The sequence below is a fragment of the Tamandua tetradactyla genome, chromosome 15, assembly GCF_023851605.1.
Source record: "Tamandua tetradactyla isolate mTamTet1 chromosome 15, mTamTet1.pri, whole genome shotgun sequence".
NCBI classification, from domain to species: domain Eukaryota; kingdom Metazoa; phylum Chordata; class Mammalia; order Pilosa; family Myrmecophagidae; genus Tamandua; species Tamandua tetradactyla.
Window position 1 is genome coordinate 37,382,102 of NC_135341.1, and position 19,262 is coordinate 37,401,363.

At 37.0% G+C, this 19,262-nt stretch overlaps 1 protein-coding gene across 1 annotated transcript in view; it reads left to right on the forward strand.

The window, feature by feature from the left end:
* The window catches only part of SLC25A20 (solute carrier family 25 member 20), a 95,966-nt gene that overhangs the window by 69,156 nt on the left and 7,548 nt on the right, over positions 1-19,262 (forward strand). The window contains exon 5 of the mRNA XM_077129396.1: positions 15,843-15,933. Within this exon, the coding sequence (XP_076985511.1) occupies positions 15,843-15,933 (91 nt within the window). The remainder of the gene's footprint in view (positions 1-15,842; positions 15,934-19,262) is intronic.

Consider the following 19,262-nt stretch of genomic DNA (forward strand, 5'->3'; position numbering starts at 1 on the left):
TGTTGTGCAAAACAACCCAGAAACAAAAGAACAAATATGTTAAGGTCTCTTGGAAAATATTTATAAGAAAATTGGAGCCTAGATTGTAAGCCCTTAAAACAGTCACACTTAGCCTGAAGTTGTAAATGTATTTCTGGATGCTTAGATGCTAAGCTATGTATGTATCAGCTGTATTTCCCTGGAACTTTGAGGATCTCTGTGATACCTGGGACGCAGAGATAGAGTGCGGCAGCCCTGAAGGTTAGCACAGCTATAAATAATAACAGTTACAGTAACTGTAGGGGAGATCAGGCCTCAATTGGAGTTTTTATTTTATTTTTTGTGAAAAATAACATGTATACAAAAAATCAGTAAATTTCAAAGCACATAGTGACAATTAGTTGTAGAACAGATTTCAGAGTTTGACATGGGTTACAACTCCACAATTTTAGGTTTTTACTTCTAGCTACTCTTAGATACTAGAGACTAAAAGAAATATCAGTATAATGTTTCAGCAGTCATACTCGTTTGTTAAACCCTACCTTCTCTGTATAACTCCACCATCATCTTTGATCTTTCTCCCACTCTTTAGGGATATTTGGATTATATCCATTCTAACTTTTTCAAGTTGGAAAGGGCTATTGATAATATGGGATGGGGATGGAACTAGTTGATGTTCTGGAGAGGCTGGCTTCTCAGCATTACAGGATCTATGCAAAATCCTCAACAAAATTCTAGCAAATTGAATCCAGCAACACATTAAAAGAATTATACATCAATGACCAAGTAGGATTCATCCCAGGTATGCAAGGATGGTTCAACATAAGAAAATCAATTAATGTAATACACCATATCAACAAATCAAAGCAGAAAAACCGCATGATCATCTCGATTGACGCAGAAAAGGCATTTGACAAAATTCAACATCCTTTCCTGTTGAAAACACTTCAAAGGATAGGAATAGAAGGGAACTTCCTTAAAATGATAAAGGGAATATATGAAAAACCCACAGCTAACATCAACCTCAATGGGGAAAAACTGAAAACTTCTCCCTAAGATCAGGAACAAGACAAGATTGTCCACTATCACCACTGTTATTCAACATTGTGTTGGAAGTTCTAGCCAGAGCAATTAGACAAGAAAAAGAAATACAAGGCATCAAAATTGGAAAGGAAGAAGTAAAACTCACTGTTTGCAGATGATATGACACTATATGTCGAAAACCCTTAAAAATCCACAGCAATACTACTAGAGCTAATAAATTAGTACAGCAAAGTGGCAGGTTACAAGATCAACACTCAAAAATCTGTTGTGTTTCTATACAGTAGTAATGAACAATCTGAGGGAGAAATCAAGAAACGAATTCCATTTACAGTTGCAACCAAAAGAATAAAATATTTAGGAATAAATTTAAAGAGACAAAAGACCTATACAAAGAAAACTACAAGAAATTATTAAAAGAAATCACAGAAGACCTAAATAGATAGATAGAAGGGCATACCGTGTTCATGGATTGGAAGACTAAATATAGTTAAGATGTCAATTCTACCTAAATTGACTTACAGATTCAATGCAATACCAGTCAAAATCCCAACAATTTACTGTTCAGAAACAGAAAAACCAATAACCAAATTTATCTGGAAGGGCAGGGTACCCCAAATAGCTAAAAGTATCCTGAGAAAAAAAAAAAATGAAGTTGGAGGTCTCATGGTACCCGATTTCAAGGCATATTACAAAGCTACAATGGTCAAAACAGCATGGTGCTGGCATAAAGATAGATATATTGACCAATGGAATCAAATAGAGTGTTTAGATGTAGACCCTCTCATCTATGATAAGGCAGTCAAGCCAACTCACCTGGAATTGAACAGTCTCTTCAATAAATGGTGCCTAGAGATCTGGATATCCATATACGAAAGAATGAAAAAGGGCCCATATCTCACACCCTATACAAAAGTTAACTTAAAATGGATCAAAGACCTAAACATTAGATCTAAGACCATAAAACTGTTAAAAGAAAATGTAGGGAAATATCTTATAGATCTTATACCTGGAGGTGGTTTGATAGACCTTACACCCAAAGCAAGAGCACTGAAGAAAAAAATAAGTAAATGGGAACTCCTCAAAATTAAACACTTGTGCGCATCAAAGAACTTCATCAAGAAAGTAAAAAGACAGCCTACACAATGGGAGACAATATTTGGAAACGATATATCAGATAAAGGTCTAGTATCCGGAATTTATAAAGAGATTGTTCAACTCAACAACAAAAAGACAGCCAATCCAATTACAAAATGGGGAAAAAACTTGAACAGACACTTCTCAGAGGAGGAAATACAAATGGCCAGAAGGCACATGAAGAGATGCTCAACGTCCCTGGCCATTAGAGAAATGCAAATCAAAACTACAATGAGATATCTCACACCCACCAGAATGGCCATTATCAATAAAACAGAAAATGACAAGTGCTGGAGAGGATGTGGAGAAAGAGGCACACTTACTCACTGTTGGTGGGAATGTCAAATGGCACAACTGCTGTGGAAGGCAGTTTGGCAGTTCCTCAAAAAGCTGAGTATAGAATTGCCATATGATCCGGCAATACCATTGTTAAGTATCTACTCAAAGGACATAAGGGCAAGGATACAAACGGACATTTCCACACCAATGTTTATAGCAGCATTATTTACAATTGCAAAGAGATGGAAACAGCCAAAATGTCCATCAACAGAAGAGTGGCTAAGCAAACTGTGGTATATACATATGATGGAATATTATGCAGCTGTAAGACAGAATAAAGTTATGAAGTATGTAACAACATGGATGGACCTTGAGGACATTATGCTGAGTGAGATTAGCCAAAAACAAAAGGACAAATACTGTATGGTCTCACTGATATGAACTGACATTAGTGAATAAACTTGGAATACTTCGTTGGTAACAGAGACCATCAGGAGATAGAAATAGGGTAAGATATTGGGTAACTGGGGCTGAAGGGATACAGATTGTGCAACAGGACTGAATATAAAAACTCAGAAATGGACAGCACAAGACTACCTAACTGTAATATAATTTTGTTAAAACACTAGATGAAGCTGCATGTGAGAATGATAGAGGGAGTAGGGCTGGGGGCATAAATGAAATCAGAAAGCAGGATAGACAATAAAAATTGAGATGGTATAATTTAGGAATGCCTAGAGTATGTAATAATAGTGATTAAATGTACAAATTTTAAAAATGTTTTTGCATGAGGAAGAACAAAGGAATGTCATTACTGTAGGGTGCTGAAAATAGATGGTAATTAATATTAAAATTTCACCTTATACATGAGATTTTGTTGGTTTGTCCAGAGTGATGCCCCGATGAATCCCAGAGTGATTTGATCAGTGAGTGGAAAAGTATTTGCAAAGCCCCCTTCGGGGAATGGTGAGAACAGGGAGAAATTCAACTTCCCCAAGTTGAATTCCTGATATTCTCACAAGCAGTGTGGACAACCAAAGCTATAGGCTGAGCCCCCAGTCTTGGGGTTTGTTCATATGAAACTTAACCCCATAAAGGATAGGTCAAGTCTACTTAAAATTTAGGCTTAAGAGTCACCCCCAAGAGAACCTCTTTTGTTGCTCAGATGTGGCCTCTCTCTCCAGCCAGCACAACAAGCAATCTCACCACCCTCCCCCATCTACGTGGGACATGACTCCCACGGGTGTGGACCTTCCTGGCAGCGTGGGACAGAAATCCTAGAATGAGCTGAGACTCAGCATCAAGGAATTGAGAAAACCTTGTCTACCAAAAGGGGGAATACTGAAATGAGACAAAGTGTCAATGGCTGAGAGATTCCAGAGTCAAGAGGTTGTCCTGTAGGTTATTCTTATGCATTAAGTAGATATCATCTTGTTATTCAAGATGTAACACAGAGGGTGGAGGGAACTGCCTGAAAATGTAGAGCTGTGTTTCAGTAGCCATGTTTCTCGAGGATGATTGATTAACGATAGAGCTGTCACAGTGTGACTGTGTGGTTGTGAAAACCTTGTCTCTGCTGCTCCTTTTATTTACTTTGTCAAGAAACGAGTAGAACATATGGAATAAAAATAAATAATAAGGGGAACAAATATTAAAATAAATTTAGTTTGAAATGCTAGTGATAAATGAAAGTGAGGGGTAAGAGATATGGTATGTATAATCTTTTTTTTTTCTGTTATTGTTTTCTTTTTCTGTTGTCTTTTTATTTCTTTTTCTGAATTGATGCAAATGTCCTAAGAAATGATGAATATGCAACTATGTGATGATATTGAGAATTACTGAATATATATGTAGAACAGAATTATATGTTAATGTTTAATGTTTTTGTTTGTTCTTAATTTTTTTTAATTAATAAATTTTTTTAAAAATTTACCTTATGTATGAGACTAAAGCAAAAAATGTTTATTTGGTACAAAATTTATATTTTGACCAGTGCATTTCCTAATATAACTTATGTAGATAGCTTGATTGAACACCATAAGTACTTGGAATCTTGGGTAGAACATGAGATTTTGTTGGTTTATCTGGAGTGATGCCCCGATGAATCCCAGAGTGATTTGATCAGTGAGAGGAAAAGTATTTGCAAAGTCCCCTTCAGGGAATGGTGAGAACAGGAAGAAATTCAACTTCCCCAAGTTGAATTCTTGATATTCTCACAAGCAGTGTGGACAACCAAAGGTATAGGCTGAGCCCCCAGTCATGGGGTTTGTTCATATGAAACTTAACTCCACAAAGGATAGGTCAAGCCTACTTAAAATTTAGGCCTAAGAGCCACCCCCAGAAGAGCCTCTTTTGTTTCTCAGATGTGGCCTCTCTCTCCAGCCAACACAACAAGCAATCTCACCACCCTCCCCCCGTCTACGTGGGACATGACTCCCAGGGGTGTGGACCTTCCTGGCAACATGGGACAGAAATCCTAGAATGAGCTGAGACTCAGCATCAAGGGATTGAGAAAAACCCTAGAATGAGCTGAGACTCAGCATCAAGGGATTGAGAAAACCCTCTCGACCAAAAGGGGGAAGAGTGAAATGAGACAAAGTGTCAATGGCTGAGAGATTCCAAACAGATTCAAGAGGTTATCCTAGAAGTTATTCTTATGCATTAAGTAGATATCACCTTGTTATTCAAGATGAAATGGAGAGGCTGGAGGGAACTGCCTGAAAATGTAGAGCTGTGTTTCAGTAGCCGTGTTTCTTGATGATGATTGAATAATGATACAGCTTTCACAATGTGACTGTGTGATTGTGAAAACCTTGTGTCTGATGCTCCACTTATCTACCTTGTCAACAGACAAGTAGAACATATGGAATAAAAATAAATAATAGGGGGAACAAATGTTAAAATAAATTTAGTTTGAAATGCTAGTGATCAGTGAAAGCGAGGGGTAAGGGGTATGGTATGTATAATCTTTTTTTTTTCCTGTTTTCGTTATATTTCTTTTTCTGTTTTCTTTTTATTGCTTTTTCTGAATTGATGCAAATGTTCTAAGAAATGATGAATATGCAACTATGTGATGATATTGTGAATTACTGATCATATATGTAGAACCAAAAGATCATATGTTAATGTTTTTGTTCGTTTGTTAAATTTTTTTTAATTAATTAATTAATTTTAAAAAACCCCGAAAACTGCAAGTGCTAGAGTAGATGTGGAGAAACAGGGAAAAAAAAAAATCTATCTGGGTCTAAGATAAATCAGAATCCAAAGTGAAAGATGAACGTGTATATACTCTAGACCTTCACCTACTGTATGGGACCAAAGGCAGAAAAGTTTATTATATCTAGAACCTAAATTTTCTGGAACACATAATCTAAATCAATGTGTTTCGACAGCTCTTTTAATACCCAGATTCCTGGGATCCAGGACAAGAATGAGGCCTTACAGTTCTGTGTAGCTTGGTGTAATGCGGGGATACATCTCAGACAGTGGTGGGCTGATAATTGGGAGGTGGTTGGTGGAGTCCCTTGAGGGTCCAAAGGGCAAAAAATATATGTATATATATGTATATCTGCAACTATTGGAGTATCCCGTCTGGGAAGCCCCGGGTACCCCCTCTACTATTGGGGTCTCCCAGGAAAATGGGCCAGACCCTTGATTTTGAGGCTTGCCCTTAATCTTGCTTCTGTAGGGGAGAAGCTAAGACTGTCAATGGCGAGGCCTTGAAGTTCCTTCCAGGTAGCCTCTTTGTTGCCCTGATGTGGCCTCTCTCTTCTAGACTCAACTCCATAAGGGATGTCATTGCCCTTCCCCACTGTTTGGGACCTGACATTCAGGGGTGAAGATCTCCCTGGCAGTGTAGGGCATGGCTCCCAGGGACGAATCTGGCCTGACACCATGGGATCAGCAACACCTTCCAGACCAAGGGAAGGAAAAGTGCCATTAAAAGATGCCTAATAAAATAAGGCATTAGTGGCCAAGAGAGATCAAATGGAGTCAAGAGGTTATTTTGAAGGCTACTCTTATGTGAGCTTCAGTTAGATAGTGCTGATTGCCATTGTTTGCTAAACCCCAAACAGCATCATATGGCTTTTAAAAAAACTAATTCAGAGCTTTATTTGTTTAAATGCTACGTCCTCATTTTAAGGTCCTAAACGTGTTATCTTTTCTATGAGATTTTTTTAGGTTATTTTATTACCTGCTTTTAAAATTTTTCCAGCATTTTTATTCCTTTATAACTACTACCTTATACTATCCCCTGTTATAAGTATATTCTAACTATAATATAAACTCTTTGAACTAAAAACTATGCCTTCCCTATTCATGACAGCATTTATTAACAAAAATATGCTGATTGACATTAACAAAGCCACTACAAATTCAAGTTCCACATACTAAGATAACAAATGGCAAAGTAACTAAAAAGGCTTACGTCCAGGTAATCAAGGTTATAAAAATATCTCATTTATATTTCTTAAATAGGATATATGAATTTTGTGAATGTACTTATAATACTAGTTCATTTTAACAGTAAGCTTGTATAAATTTAGGGAGAACATACCTAAACAGAATAAAATTGTATTTGTTCAGTTTTTAAAATTTATCATAAAATTCTTTATAATGGAGATTAAAATTTTTTTTCATAATATCTTAAAATTATAAACAGTCTTAAAAGTACTTGATTATCAAGTTCTGGAAAATATATTGCAATTGTTTAATTTCTCCTAAGTGTAAATCCAGGAAAACTTTTCCATAGCTCTCAAGGATCTTTCATTTTACTTACTGAAAATTATTTAGTTATTCCTATCCCAAGGCAATTCATATATTTTTCACTTTCTTTTTTTAATTGAGAAATCTTCACACACATATATTCTATACATGGTGTATAATTGATGGTTCACAATATCATCACATAGTTGTGTATTTGTTACCATGATCATTTTTTAGAACATTTGCATCACTCCAGAAAAAGAAATAGAAAGAAAAAAAAACTAATACCATACATCTTACTCCTCCCTTCCATTGACCACTAGTGTTTCCATCCACCCAATTTATTTTACCCTTTTAAAACCCCTATTATTTATTTATTATCCATGTTTTTTACTCATCTGTCCATACCCTGGATATAGGGAACATCAGACATAAGGTTTTCGCAATCACCCCATCACATTGTAAATGTTACATCTTTATACAGTCGTCTTCAAGAATCTAGGCTACTGGAACACAGTTCGACAGTTTCAGGTACTTCCCTCTAGCCACTCCAATACAGCATAACTAAAAAGGGATATCTGTATAATGCATAAGAATAACCTCCAAGATAACCTCTCGACTCTGTTTGAAATCTTTCAGCCACTGAAACTTTATTTTGTCTCATTTCTCTCCTCCCCCTTTTGGTCAAGAAGGCTTTCTCAATCTCTTGATGCTGGGTCCCAGCTTATCCCAGGCTTTCTGTCCCATATTACCAGGGAGATTTACACTCCTGGGAGTCATGTCCCATGTAGGAGGGAGGGCTGTGAGTTCACCTGCTGAATTGGCTTAGAGAGAGGCCATATCTAAGCAACAAAAGATATTCTCTGGGGCTGACTCTTATGCCTGGTTTTAAGTAGGCTTAGCCTATCCTTTGCAAGAATAAGTTTAATAGGGACAAACCCCAAGATTGAGGGCTCAGCCTATTGATTTGGTTGTCTCCACTGCTTGTGAGAATATCAGGGATTCTCCAGATTGGGAAGTTGAATATTTCCTCTTTTCTCCCCATTCCCCAAAGGGGACTTTGCAAATGCTTTTTTATTCACTGCCCGTATCTCTCTGGGATTTATTGGGGCATCACGCTAACCTGGACAAACCAGTAAAATCTCATGCTATATTTAAAATTCCATGTACTTAAGGTGTTTAACTAAACTGACATACAGGATAAATTAGGAAATGCACTACCTAAAATATAAATTCTGCGCCAAATAAATATCTCTCCCTTTAGTCTCGCATAGAAGTTGTTTTAAAATGTGGATGATAGCATCCTTTACCCAGTCTTATGATATTCCTTTGTCCTATCCAGATCAGTTTCATTCATATCTCTACTCAATGTCTGATCACTTTTTTATGTTTTTGAACATTTCCTATATGGGGCCCTGCAGACTTTCATAGATTCTGAGCTCTGACTCTGAGTCTCAGGTGTCATATAAATACCCTAAGTTTCTGGGGAAAACCATGTTATCTCAGAATTTAGAATCTAACATTTACATCTCCTGAATATATGTGACTGCTGTAAGAGCTTACAATCTAGGACCCTTTGCAATAAGCCCCAACGTGATAACCAAAGCTCTTGACTTGAGTTCACTGAATTTTTATATTACAGTTAGTCCATATGATTGAGGCATGATAATATTTGTCTTTTTGTTACTGACATTTTTTTCAACATACAGTTCTTAAGATTCATGTAGTTGCATGCCTCACAACTTCATTACTTCTTGTAGCCGCTCAGTAGTCCGTTGTATGTATACACCATAGTTCCCCTTTACATTCTTCAGGCCACCTCCATTCATTGTGGATCATGAACACTGCCGCCTGAAACACCAGTGTGCAAATGTCCATATGTGTCCCCACATTCAGTTCCTCCAGGTATACACTGAGCAACCAAGTTTCAGGATCATATGGCAACCCACCCCTAGCCTCCTGTGGAACCACCACACTGTCCTCCAGGGAGCTAGACCTCTCACTTCCTCACTGACAGTGAATAAGTACTTCTCTCTCTCCGCATTTTCTCTAGCACTTGTTTATTTCTGTTCATTTTTATATAGTTTTATGCGCACATCATACAATCCAGACTAATTGTATAGATACACCTTTGTCACCATACTCTATCTGAAGACATTTACTTTTCTTTCACACAGAACCCATACCCCTTTTCCAATTCCCCTATCTGTTGAAATTTAGTTTTGGCATAATGCCTTTGTTACATTCAGTGGAAGCATTTTGCAATGTTACTGTTGACCCTAGCTTGCATTGATTGTACTTTTTCCCATATACCGTCTGTTTTCAACACCCTACAATACTGACATTCATTTGTTCTCCCTCATGCATAAACATTTTTAAATTTTTACTTTAATAACTATCATTGTACACTCTAGACATTCCTAAATTATACCGTGTCAGTTTTTATCCTCTTTCTTTCTGGTTTCATACGTGCCCCCAGCCCTTCTCCCTTTGTCATAAGCACATTCAGCTTCATTCAGTATTCTTATATTGTGCTACAATAGGTAGTACTGTGCTATCCATTTCTGAATTTTTACAATCACTCCTGTTGCACAATCTGTATTCCTTCAGCACCAATTGCCCAATCTCTATTCTGTTTCTATCTCCTGATAACCGTGTTCTTAACTTCAGTTCTCCAATTTCACTCATTAATGTTAGTTCATATTAGTGAGACCATGCAGTATTTGTCCTTTTGTTTCTGGCTAATGTTACTCAGCATAATATCCTCAAGATCCATGCACATTGTTACATGCTTCATGACTTTATTCTGTCTTACAGCTGCATAATATTCCATCATCTCTATACACCACAGCTTGTTTAGCCATATAGTCAGATCTATATATTCTTTTCCCTTTTCCTTTTTGTATTCTTTCAATTACCCTTAGCGCTACTATTCATTTCTGTGCCCTCCTCCAGACCTCCCTTTTTTGTCTTTTTTTTTTCAGCTGGCAGAACTCCTTTTAGTATTTCTTATAGGGCTGGTCTCTTATTGACAGATTTTTTCAGAGCTTCTTTGTCTGTGAACACTTTAATCTCTCCCTCAGTTTTTTTTTTTTTTCCCTTCCTCAGTTTTGAAGGACAATTTGGCTGGATACAGAATTCTTGGCTGGAAGTCTTTCTCCTTCAGGATATTGAATATATCATACCACTCTTCCTTCTCAACTCCAGGGTGCTAGTTGAGTAGTCTGAACTCAGTCTTATTTGTTTTCCTTTGTATGTAGTAGATTGTTTTTCTCTTGCTGCTTTTAGGATTTTCTGCTTCTCATCAACATTTGATGGATTGATTAGTATGTGCCTTGGGGAAGGCCTATTTGAATTTATTCTGTTTGGAGTTCATTGGGCTTCTTTGACTTATATATTTATGTCCTTTATGAGGGTTGGGAAGTTTTCCCCCATTATGTCCTCAGCTACTCTTCTTAGCCCTTTACTTCCTTTCTTCTCCTTCTGGGACACCATTGATTCTTACATTTGTGTGCTTTGTTCTGTCTATCATTTCCCTGAGTTCCAATTCAATTTTTTCCATCTTTTTTTTTTTTTTGCTGTTTTTTTTCTTTAAAGTCAATTATCCTATCCTCTATATCACTTATTTTTTCTTCTGTCTCTTCAAATCTGGTGTTGTGTGCCTTTAGTATGTTTTTTATTTGGTCAACAGAATCTTTAATATCTGTCATATCTGCTATTTTGCTATTTATTCTTTTGAATTCCTCTTTATGCTCTTCTACTGTCTTCTTGATCTCCTTTATGTCATTTGCTGTCCTACTTATTTTATTAAGTAGAGTTGTATGACCATTTTTATTAGTTGTTCCAACGTGTGTGTCTCCTCTGATGTTTTAATTTGGTCATTAGGCAGGGCTATATCTGTCTGCATAGTGATATGCTTACTGACCTTCTGCTGTCTTTGCAAGTATTTTGCTGAGGATTTTTGTACCTATATTCATTAGAGAGATTGGGCTGCAATTTTCTTTTCTTGTAGTATCTTTTTCTGGCTTTGATATGAGGGTGATGTTGACTTCATAGAAAGAGTTGGGTAACTTTCCCTCATCTTCAATTTTATTGAAGAGTTTGAGCAGGATTGGCACTAATTCTTTCTTGAATGCTTGGTAGAATTCACATGTGAAGCCATCTGGTCCTGGACTTTTCTTTTTTGAGAACTTCTTAATGACTGATTCAGTTGCTTTATTTGTGATTGGTTTGTTGAGGTCGTCTATTTCTCCTCGAATCAGTTGTTCATGCCTTTCTAGAAAATTGTCCATTTCATCTATGTTGTCTAGTTTATTAGCATAAAGTTGTTCATAGTATCCTCTCATTACCTTATTTATTTCTGCAGGGTCAGTGGTTATGTCTCCTCTTGCATTTCTGATTTAATTTATTTTCATCCTCTCTCTTTTTCTTTTTGTCAACCTAGCTAAGGGTCCATCAATTTTATTGATTTTCTCAAAGAACCAACTTCTGGTTTTGTTGATTTTCTCAATTGTTTTCATGTTCTCAATTTCATTGATTTCTGCTTTGATGTTTAATATTTCTTTCCTTTTGTTTGCTTTGGGATTAGTTTGCTGTTTTTTCTCTGTTTCTTCCAAGTAAACAGTTAATTCCTCAATTTTTGCTCTTTCTTCTTTTTTAATATAGGCATTTAAGGCAATAAATTTCCCTCTAAGTGTACTGCCTTTGCTGGGCAATTCATATTTTAATAATGCTCTGATTACTACAGTTACCATTACAGAGGTATTACTGGAAAAAAATAATTTTAACAAACATGGCCTATTCTGTAGCATTTTTTATGCTTACCATTTATAATCTTCAGGCCCAGTAAAAAAATATTATAAGCCACGCTTTCCCCGTTTTTCTGCACCTACCCTTTTCTTTAAGGCTGCCTTAGGCCCTGGAGGCAGGGGTGGTTGGGACAGAAAGAATGAAACCTGGCTTGTTGAACTTGGATTTAAAAGTTTTAGGTGAGGGCGATGGAATTTTAGAGTTCCTACATCCTTCTTTGAACTCTTTCAAATTGTTAGATCTATTTCACTAAAAGCTGTGACCAGGACAATTGGAAAAAGTCTTTGCCTTTCCCAGAAGCAGTCCTCTGGCAGCCTTTTGCATCCTTAGGGAAATTCCAGGTCGGTTTCTTTCTAATGTCCAGGTTTGTTTATAGTAATTGCAAAACTAAGGTTTTGAATCTTACTGCCCAGAGAGTTTTTTCTTTTTTCACTTCAGAAGTTCTAGTCTATAAATTTATATAAAGGTACCCATTTATTTTTAAGCAGATCAAATAGAGGTATTAGGAATCTTTTGTTAATTTGCTATTAACCAGAGGTATGAGAATATACACTGAACAGGCAGACAGACACGCATAGAAAGTTAGCTACACAAGAAATAGAAACAGAAATACTTTGGAGAGGGACAAATAAAGGATTGAATATATATTATCTCATCCTATTTCTGCTCTTTTGCGGAACAACTTCAATTTTAATATCTAACTTTAACTGTAATGGTAGTATCTTTTTATAGAGCCGTTTTCAGGCCATCTGCTAATTCTAAATCATAACTGAGACTAAATTATGTTACAGAAGTCAACTTTCTCATAGATTCATAACTAAATTTTTTTTTTCAATTTTCAATAGTTTCCCTTTTTAAAGAATTTCTGTAATGAGTAGCCAATTAAGAATATTTAAGCAGTGCAAATGCAGAAACATACCAGCTGCGGCAGTTAGATTCACTTGTCAGCTTGGCCAGGTGAAGGTGCCTAGATCTATTGCTGTGGACATGAGCCAATGGCTTGTCAACCTTATCTATTGCTGATTACATCTGCAGTCGGCCAGGAAGCGTGCCTGCTGCAGTGAATGATATTTGACTTAATTGGCTGGTGCTTAAATGAGAGAGCTCAATGTAGCATAGCCCAAGCAGCTCAACATACCTCATCTCAGCACTCGCAGCTCAGCCCAGGCCTTTGGAGATGCTGAAAGAAATAACTCCGGGGAAAGTTGTTAGAACCAGTGACCTGGAGAGAAGGTCAGCAGAGATCACCCTGTGCCTTCCCACGTAAGAAAGAACCTCAGTTGAAAGTTACCTACCTTTCCTCTGAAGAACTAATGAAATAAATCCCCTTTTATTAAAAGCCAATCTGTCTATGGTGTGTTGTATTCCAGCAGCTAGCAAACTAGAACACCAACTAATCAATTTAAACAGGCAGTTAACACTTAACTATATTTAAGTAACACACCAATTAATAATGGGACCAAACTCATTAACAAACAGGCATTAAATGCTTAACACACCAATGAACAATTAACAGGCATTAAACATATACCTAGGTAATATACCAGCTAACAGTTTAACAGGCTTACTTAATTTCATTGAACAACAGTTAACTGTTGGATTACTTATTCTCCAGGAGTATACTCAACAGACAAATTTAGGTCAGGGCTTCAGACTGCATACAGCATGGTACCCAGAAAACAGAAATGTGTAGAGGTTAGAGTAAAGGAGATCATTCTAGAAGCAGGACTGGGCCTTAAAGACAGATCCAACAGGATTCGAACCACAGTGTTAACTCCCCAGTCCACTTTTATCCTGAGGACCCACTCACCCATTCAGAGTCTGGACTTGGAACTGGAAACAATTTCTCTCTTTGAAACTGCTTAAGGCACCAAAGGATGTGGAGTGCTGACAGAACAGAGAAAACCTGGCTGCCGAGCCTCTAGACTAAAGAGGCTTTCCATGCTTAGCTGTTCTACCAGGGCCCTAGAACTTCAGGTAGATGGCTTCTGTGGAGGTTAGGTTCAGGTGTCAACTTGGCCAGGTGAAGGTGCCTAATTCTATTGCTGTGGACAGGAGACGACATGAGAACCATATCTGTTGTTGATTATACCTGCAGTCAGCTAGGAGGCATGCCTGCTGCAATGAATGATGTTTGATTTAATTTCTGGAAGCTTAAATGAGAGAGCACAACATAGCACAGCCCAAGCAGCTCAGCATGCCTCATCTCGGCACTCACAGCTCAGCCCAGGCCTTTGGAGATGCAGAAAGGAATCACCCCAGGGGAAGTTGATGGAACCCAGAGGCCTGGAGAGAAGGCCAGCAGAGATTGCCCTGTGCCTTCCTGTGTAAGAAAGAACCTCAGTTGAAAGTTAGCTGCCTTTCCTCTGAAGAACTATATGTTTTTAACTAAATAAATCCCCTTTTATTAAAAGCCAGTCCATCTCTGGTGTGTTGCATGCTGGCAGCTTTAGCAGACTAAAACAGCTTCCTTGCTTCTTAGGACTTTTTGGTCCCACGAGAGTCACCAAATTATTACTGGACAAAGACAGTGGATTCTATTGCCCATGTGCTCAAATGACCAATTCCTGAGACACCAGGGTTTCAAAGAGCTAACAGGTTTATTGCTAAGTGCGAAGCAGGAGTTCAGTGGTCCATCAGCCAAAAAATCTGTCTCCCAGAATTGCAGTAATTCTGATAGTTTTTAGCATTAAAAGATGGACAGGTGTTAGGATAATGAGCACAGTGGTCCCAAATTATGTAATTAGAGGAGGTTTAATTATTGCGCATGTGCAGATTGAGTACATGCTAGTCACAGAACGTATATAAGAAAATGGTGGCCTTAATATGATGATGGCCATGATTTTCCAGTGTTATAATGAGGTATTGATGACTTACAGGTTAAAGTTTAAACTACTGTGCATGTCAGGTGGGGCCATTTTGGTTAGATCCAGTTTCGGTCATCAAGATAACTTTGGACTTGGGGTAGGTTACTTCTGGGCTGACCCAAGACCCTTAATTAATAAACATTAGGGGCTGTCTTTAGTGGTCATAAGACTCAAAAGTCAAAAAACTGGATAAATGGGTAAAAGTAAAGGTTAGTCACAAGGTTTTTAATAATCACAAGGGCACAAGATAAAGGCTGTACAGTCATTATCAGAAATCAAGGGGACTGGATTACAATTTAAAGATTTCAGATATTTTTCTCTAATATACCAAAAAGTAAAGGAATATCTATATAATAATTCAGTAATCATAATTATCCCTTAAATCCTAACTTCTCAGTTAAAGCATCTCCAGGGAGAAATTCAATTTAGAAAGTTGAAAATCTTTCTGGCCTCACTGCCTCTTGAACTATGGAGGTGGTAACAGCCATTCTCCCTGACCTTGAGGCTGCCCTTCTTGAGTCTAGGCTTAAAATGTTCTTAGGCTCTTAGTGACCAGGGAGAGGTAGGATGAGAGGGGAATTGGTGTTAACTGCGGTCTAGATACTGCATTAGAGGCCTTTTACCCAACAACCCTCCATCTGTATTGTTCACATGGGGAACTGAGACCTGGAAGCCTGAGAACTTGACCACAGTCATTGTGCATAGCACGCCCAGGAGTGGAATTCATGTCTCACTCTAAGGCATCTCCCATGGGTGAGACCATCTGAGTGTGCACCTCATAAAGATGTTCCTTGTGACTAAGCTCTCATTGCTCTGGGCATTGAGACCCCTGCCCTGAAAGCTTGATGTCATAATGCGCCTAGAACATGGCTTTTGTGTGAAATCTGATTTATTTTTGGCTGGGCTTCTGCCCTGCACAGGTACTTATTTTTCTTACAAAGCCATGCCCTTTCCAAAGATTGTCTATTTATCCTGAATAGTTAGTCACATGTGCTTAACATCTGGGTTTTGTTTTCAATGCAGCTACCCCCAGCTCTTTGCAGCTGGGATGTTATCTGGCATATTCACAACAGGAATCATGACACCAGGTGAACGGATCAAGTGCTTGTTACAGGTAAGGGTGTGATCTGGATATAGGTGGCTAGCTTTTTCTGTTCACTGTACAGATATTCATCCTTTATAAAGGCTTCAGTATAGGTGTGCAATACAGTTTCAAGAACATGCAGGAATCAAGGATCAGGATAGTATAACAAACCAACAAAAGTCACACCTTGGTCTGGCAGCCCAGCCCACCCTGCCTTTATTTGCAGCCATTTCAGGAACTTTGAACAGGAGAAAGGAAGCTGCTGCTGCCCAAGGTGTCTTGTAACTCTGCATTTTGCCCTAAGGCTTAGCACCCTTATAGGACCTGGCTGAGAGTGAGAACTGGCTGCCTATCCCAGTCACCAGCAATTATCCCAAAGAGTTCCTTTTAAAAAAAGGAATGCTGTTTTTTTTTTCAATAGAAAAGAAGGTAGTTTACTGAAGTAATTTAACACACAAATCTTACTAGAAAATTTTGGTAATACAGAGATGTACAAAGAAAAAATGTGTATAAATCATTCATGATACCACCCCTCTGAGGTAACCACTGTTAGGCTCTGTATGTGACTCATTCTAGTCTTGAAAACATATGTGTTAAGAAATGTTATCTTTTAAAATGAAATTGGGATCACGTACTGCAACAGTTTTAATTGTGGTCACATATATAAGACATAAAATTTCCCATTTCAACCATTTTTAAGTGTACAGTTCAGTGGCATTAATTACTTTTACAATGTTGTGCTACCATCACAACCTTCTATTGCTAAAACGTTGTCATCATCCAAAACTGAAACGCTACCATTTAAGTAGTAATTCTACATTCTCTCCCCTATAGCCCCTGGTAACACTAAACTACTTTTAGTCTCTGTCAGTTTTCTTCTTGTATGTATTTTATGTAAGTGGAATCATATAATGTTTGCCTTTTTATGTCTGGCTTATTTTGTTTAGCATAATGTTTTCAAGGTTCATCAAAATTGTAACGTGTATCAAAATTTCATTCCTTTTTGTGGCTGAATAGTATTCCAAACACTTTATTTATCCATGTATTTGTCAGTGGATATTTGGGTTGTTTCTGCCCTTGGCTGTTGTAAATAATGTTTCTATGAACATCGTGTATGCATCGCAGTATGCGTCCTGCAATAGTTTTATAACCATCTTTTTTCACTTGCTGAAAAAATTTGTGTAGTTATTTTTTGTAGATAACTTTTAATAGCTACATATTATTTCATTACATGATTATGTCATTTACCCAATAATCCCTTATCAGAGGCCAATACAAATTAAATGGCCTAGTGAAGGTCTTCATAAATAAGTTCTTTTAAAAAATTGTGGTAAAATATACATAACAAAAGTAATTTTAACCACTTTTAAGTATACAGTTCTGTGATATTAAGTACATTGACAATGTTGTGTAATTTTCACTGCTATTTCCAGAACATTTTCATCATCCCAAAAGAAACTTATGCCTATTAAGTACTAACTTGCCATTCCCCTGTCTCTCTAGCCCCTGGTAACCACTATTCTGTTTTGTGTCCTGAATTTGCTTATTCTGAATATTTCATAAAGGAAAAATCATACAATATTTGTCCTTGCATGTGCATTTAATTGTATATTTAAAAATGGTTAAAATGATTTTTGTCATGTATATATTGCCACAATAAAATAAATACATTTTAAAAACGAGTTTAACATGTTTGTGTGGTCTCTTTCTGGGATCTCTATTCTGTTCTATTGAAATGTCTGTCTGTCCCTTCACCAATACCACTCAGTCTTGATTTCTGTGGATGTATAATAAATCTTGAAACAGGGTAGATGGAGTCCTCCTACTTTCTTTATTTAGATTTTTAGCCATGACCTTTACTGCTTACATGTGTGCAATACTAATCTATTGAGTTTAATCTCTTTTCTTATTACTTTTACAGAATTCTGCATTCCATTTATTCAATTCAGTTCATAATCTAAATCATTATCCAACATATTTTCAATAGTCGTTTTCAAAATTTTGAATTCTTTGCTGAATTGTATGTTCAAGGTTTCCTATAAGTTTTTTTTCCTCCTCAGTCTGAATTTTCTTTTGTAAAATCTACTTCAAGTTTTTTCTTCTTTGACTTTAAGATTTTCTTCTTAGTGTAAGATTATTAATGTTAATTTAAAAATGAATGATCACTGAAGAATTCCTTCCTTCGTGACACTGAAAGTGTTTTATACAGTGTGAATAACTCATATTATCCTATAAGTGTTGCTGTGTGAATAACTGACCTCTCATGATTGTACATTGAGAACAATCCCTACCATGAATTATCTGTCACGCATCCAAGAGGCTTTGTCCTCTAAGTAAAGACTGTTCTCTTATTCCTTGTTTTAGTGGTTAGTCCTACAGTTGAGTTTTCATCTATGTGGCATGATAGTGGACAGTGATTACAGACCTGGAATTTCTATCCCATGGAGTTAAATCATTTTGTTTTAAAGATAAATTATACATGAAGGCATTTCCACACTGACTACATTTCTGTCATATGTGAGTTCTCTGGTTTACTTAGAAGAGTTGTTGTATGAAGATACTTCTTTCAGTACATTTATATTGTAACAAAATAATCATATATGTATATGATTAGGCCATCTACTAAAGGCTTTGCTTTATAGATGCCATTCATATGGATTCTCTTCAGTATGAATTGGCTTAAGTTGACTGAAGCAATAAGAAGGATTAATGGATCTTCCAGATTGATTACACACACAGTGTCTATTCAATATGTGCATCCTGTAGTGTGTTTAAAGATTAAAACTATGGCTGACGTCTTCTCTGTGTTCAAAACTTTTACAGTGTGAGTTCTCTCATGTCATCTATGGCCAAAATATTACTTAGGGCCTTCCCACATTGATGACACTCACAGAGCATTTCTCCAGTGTGAATTCTCTCATCTTGTCCAAAGACAGAACCTTCATTGAAGGTTTTCATACACAGATGACATTCATATGATCTACTTCTAGTGTGTATGTGATTGAGTTGATTAAAAGGTGACTGCTCACTGAAGGCTTTTTGAAATTATTTGCTGACATAGGGTTCCTTTCTCATATATGTTAACACATTTCATCACTACATCTGTGAGTGAAATCTTACAAATCATTACATCCAAAGGGACCTCTTTTTTTTTTAATTTTTGATCATTCTGTTCTACATATATGTTCTAGTTTGCTAGCTGCCGGAATGCAACACACCAGAGATGGATTGGCTTTTAATAAAAGGGGATTTATTTTGTTAGTTCTTCAGAGGAAAGGTAGCTAACTTTGCACTGATGTTCTTTCTTACATGGGAAGGCACAGGATGGTCTCTGTGGGCCTTCTCTCCAGGCCCCCCTG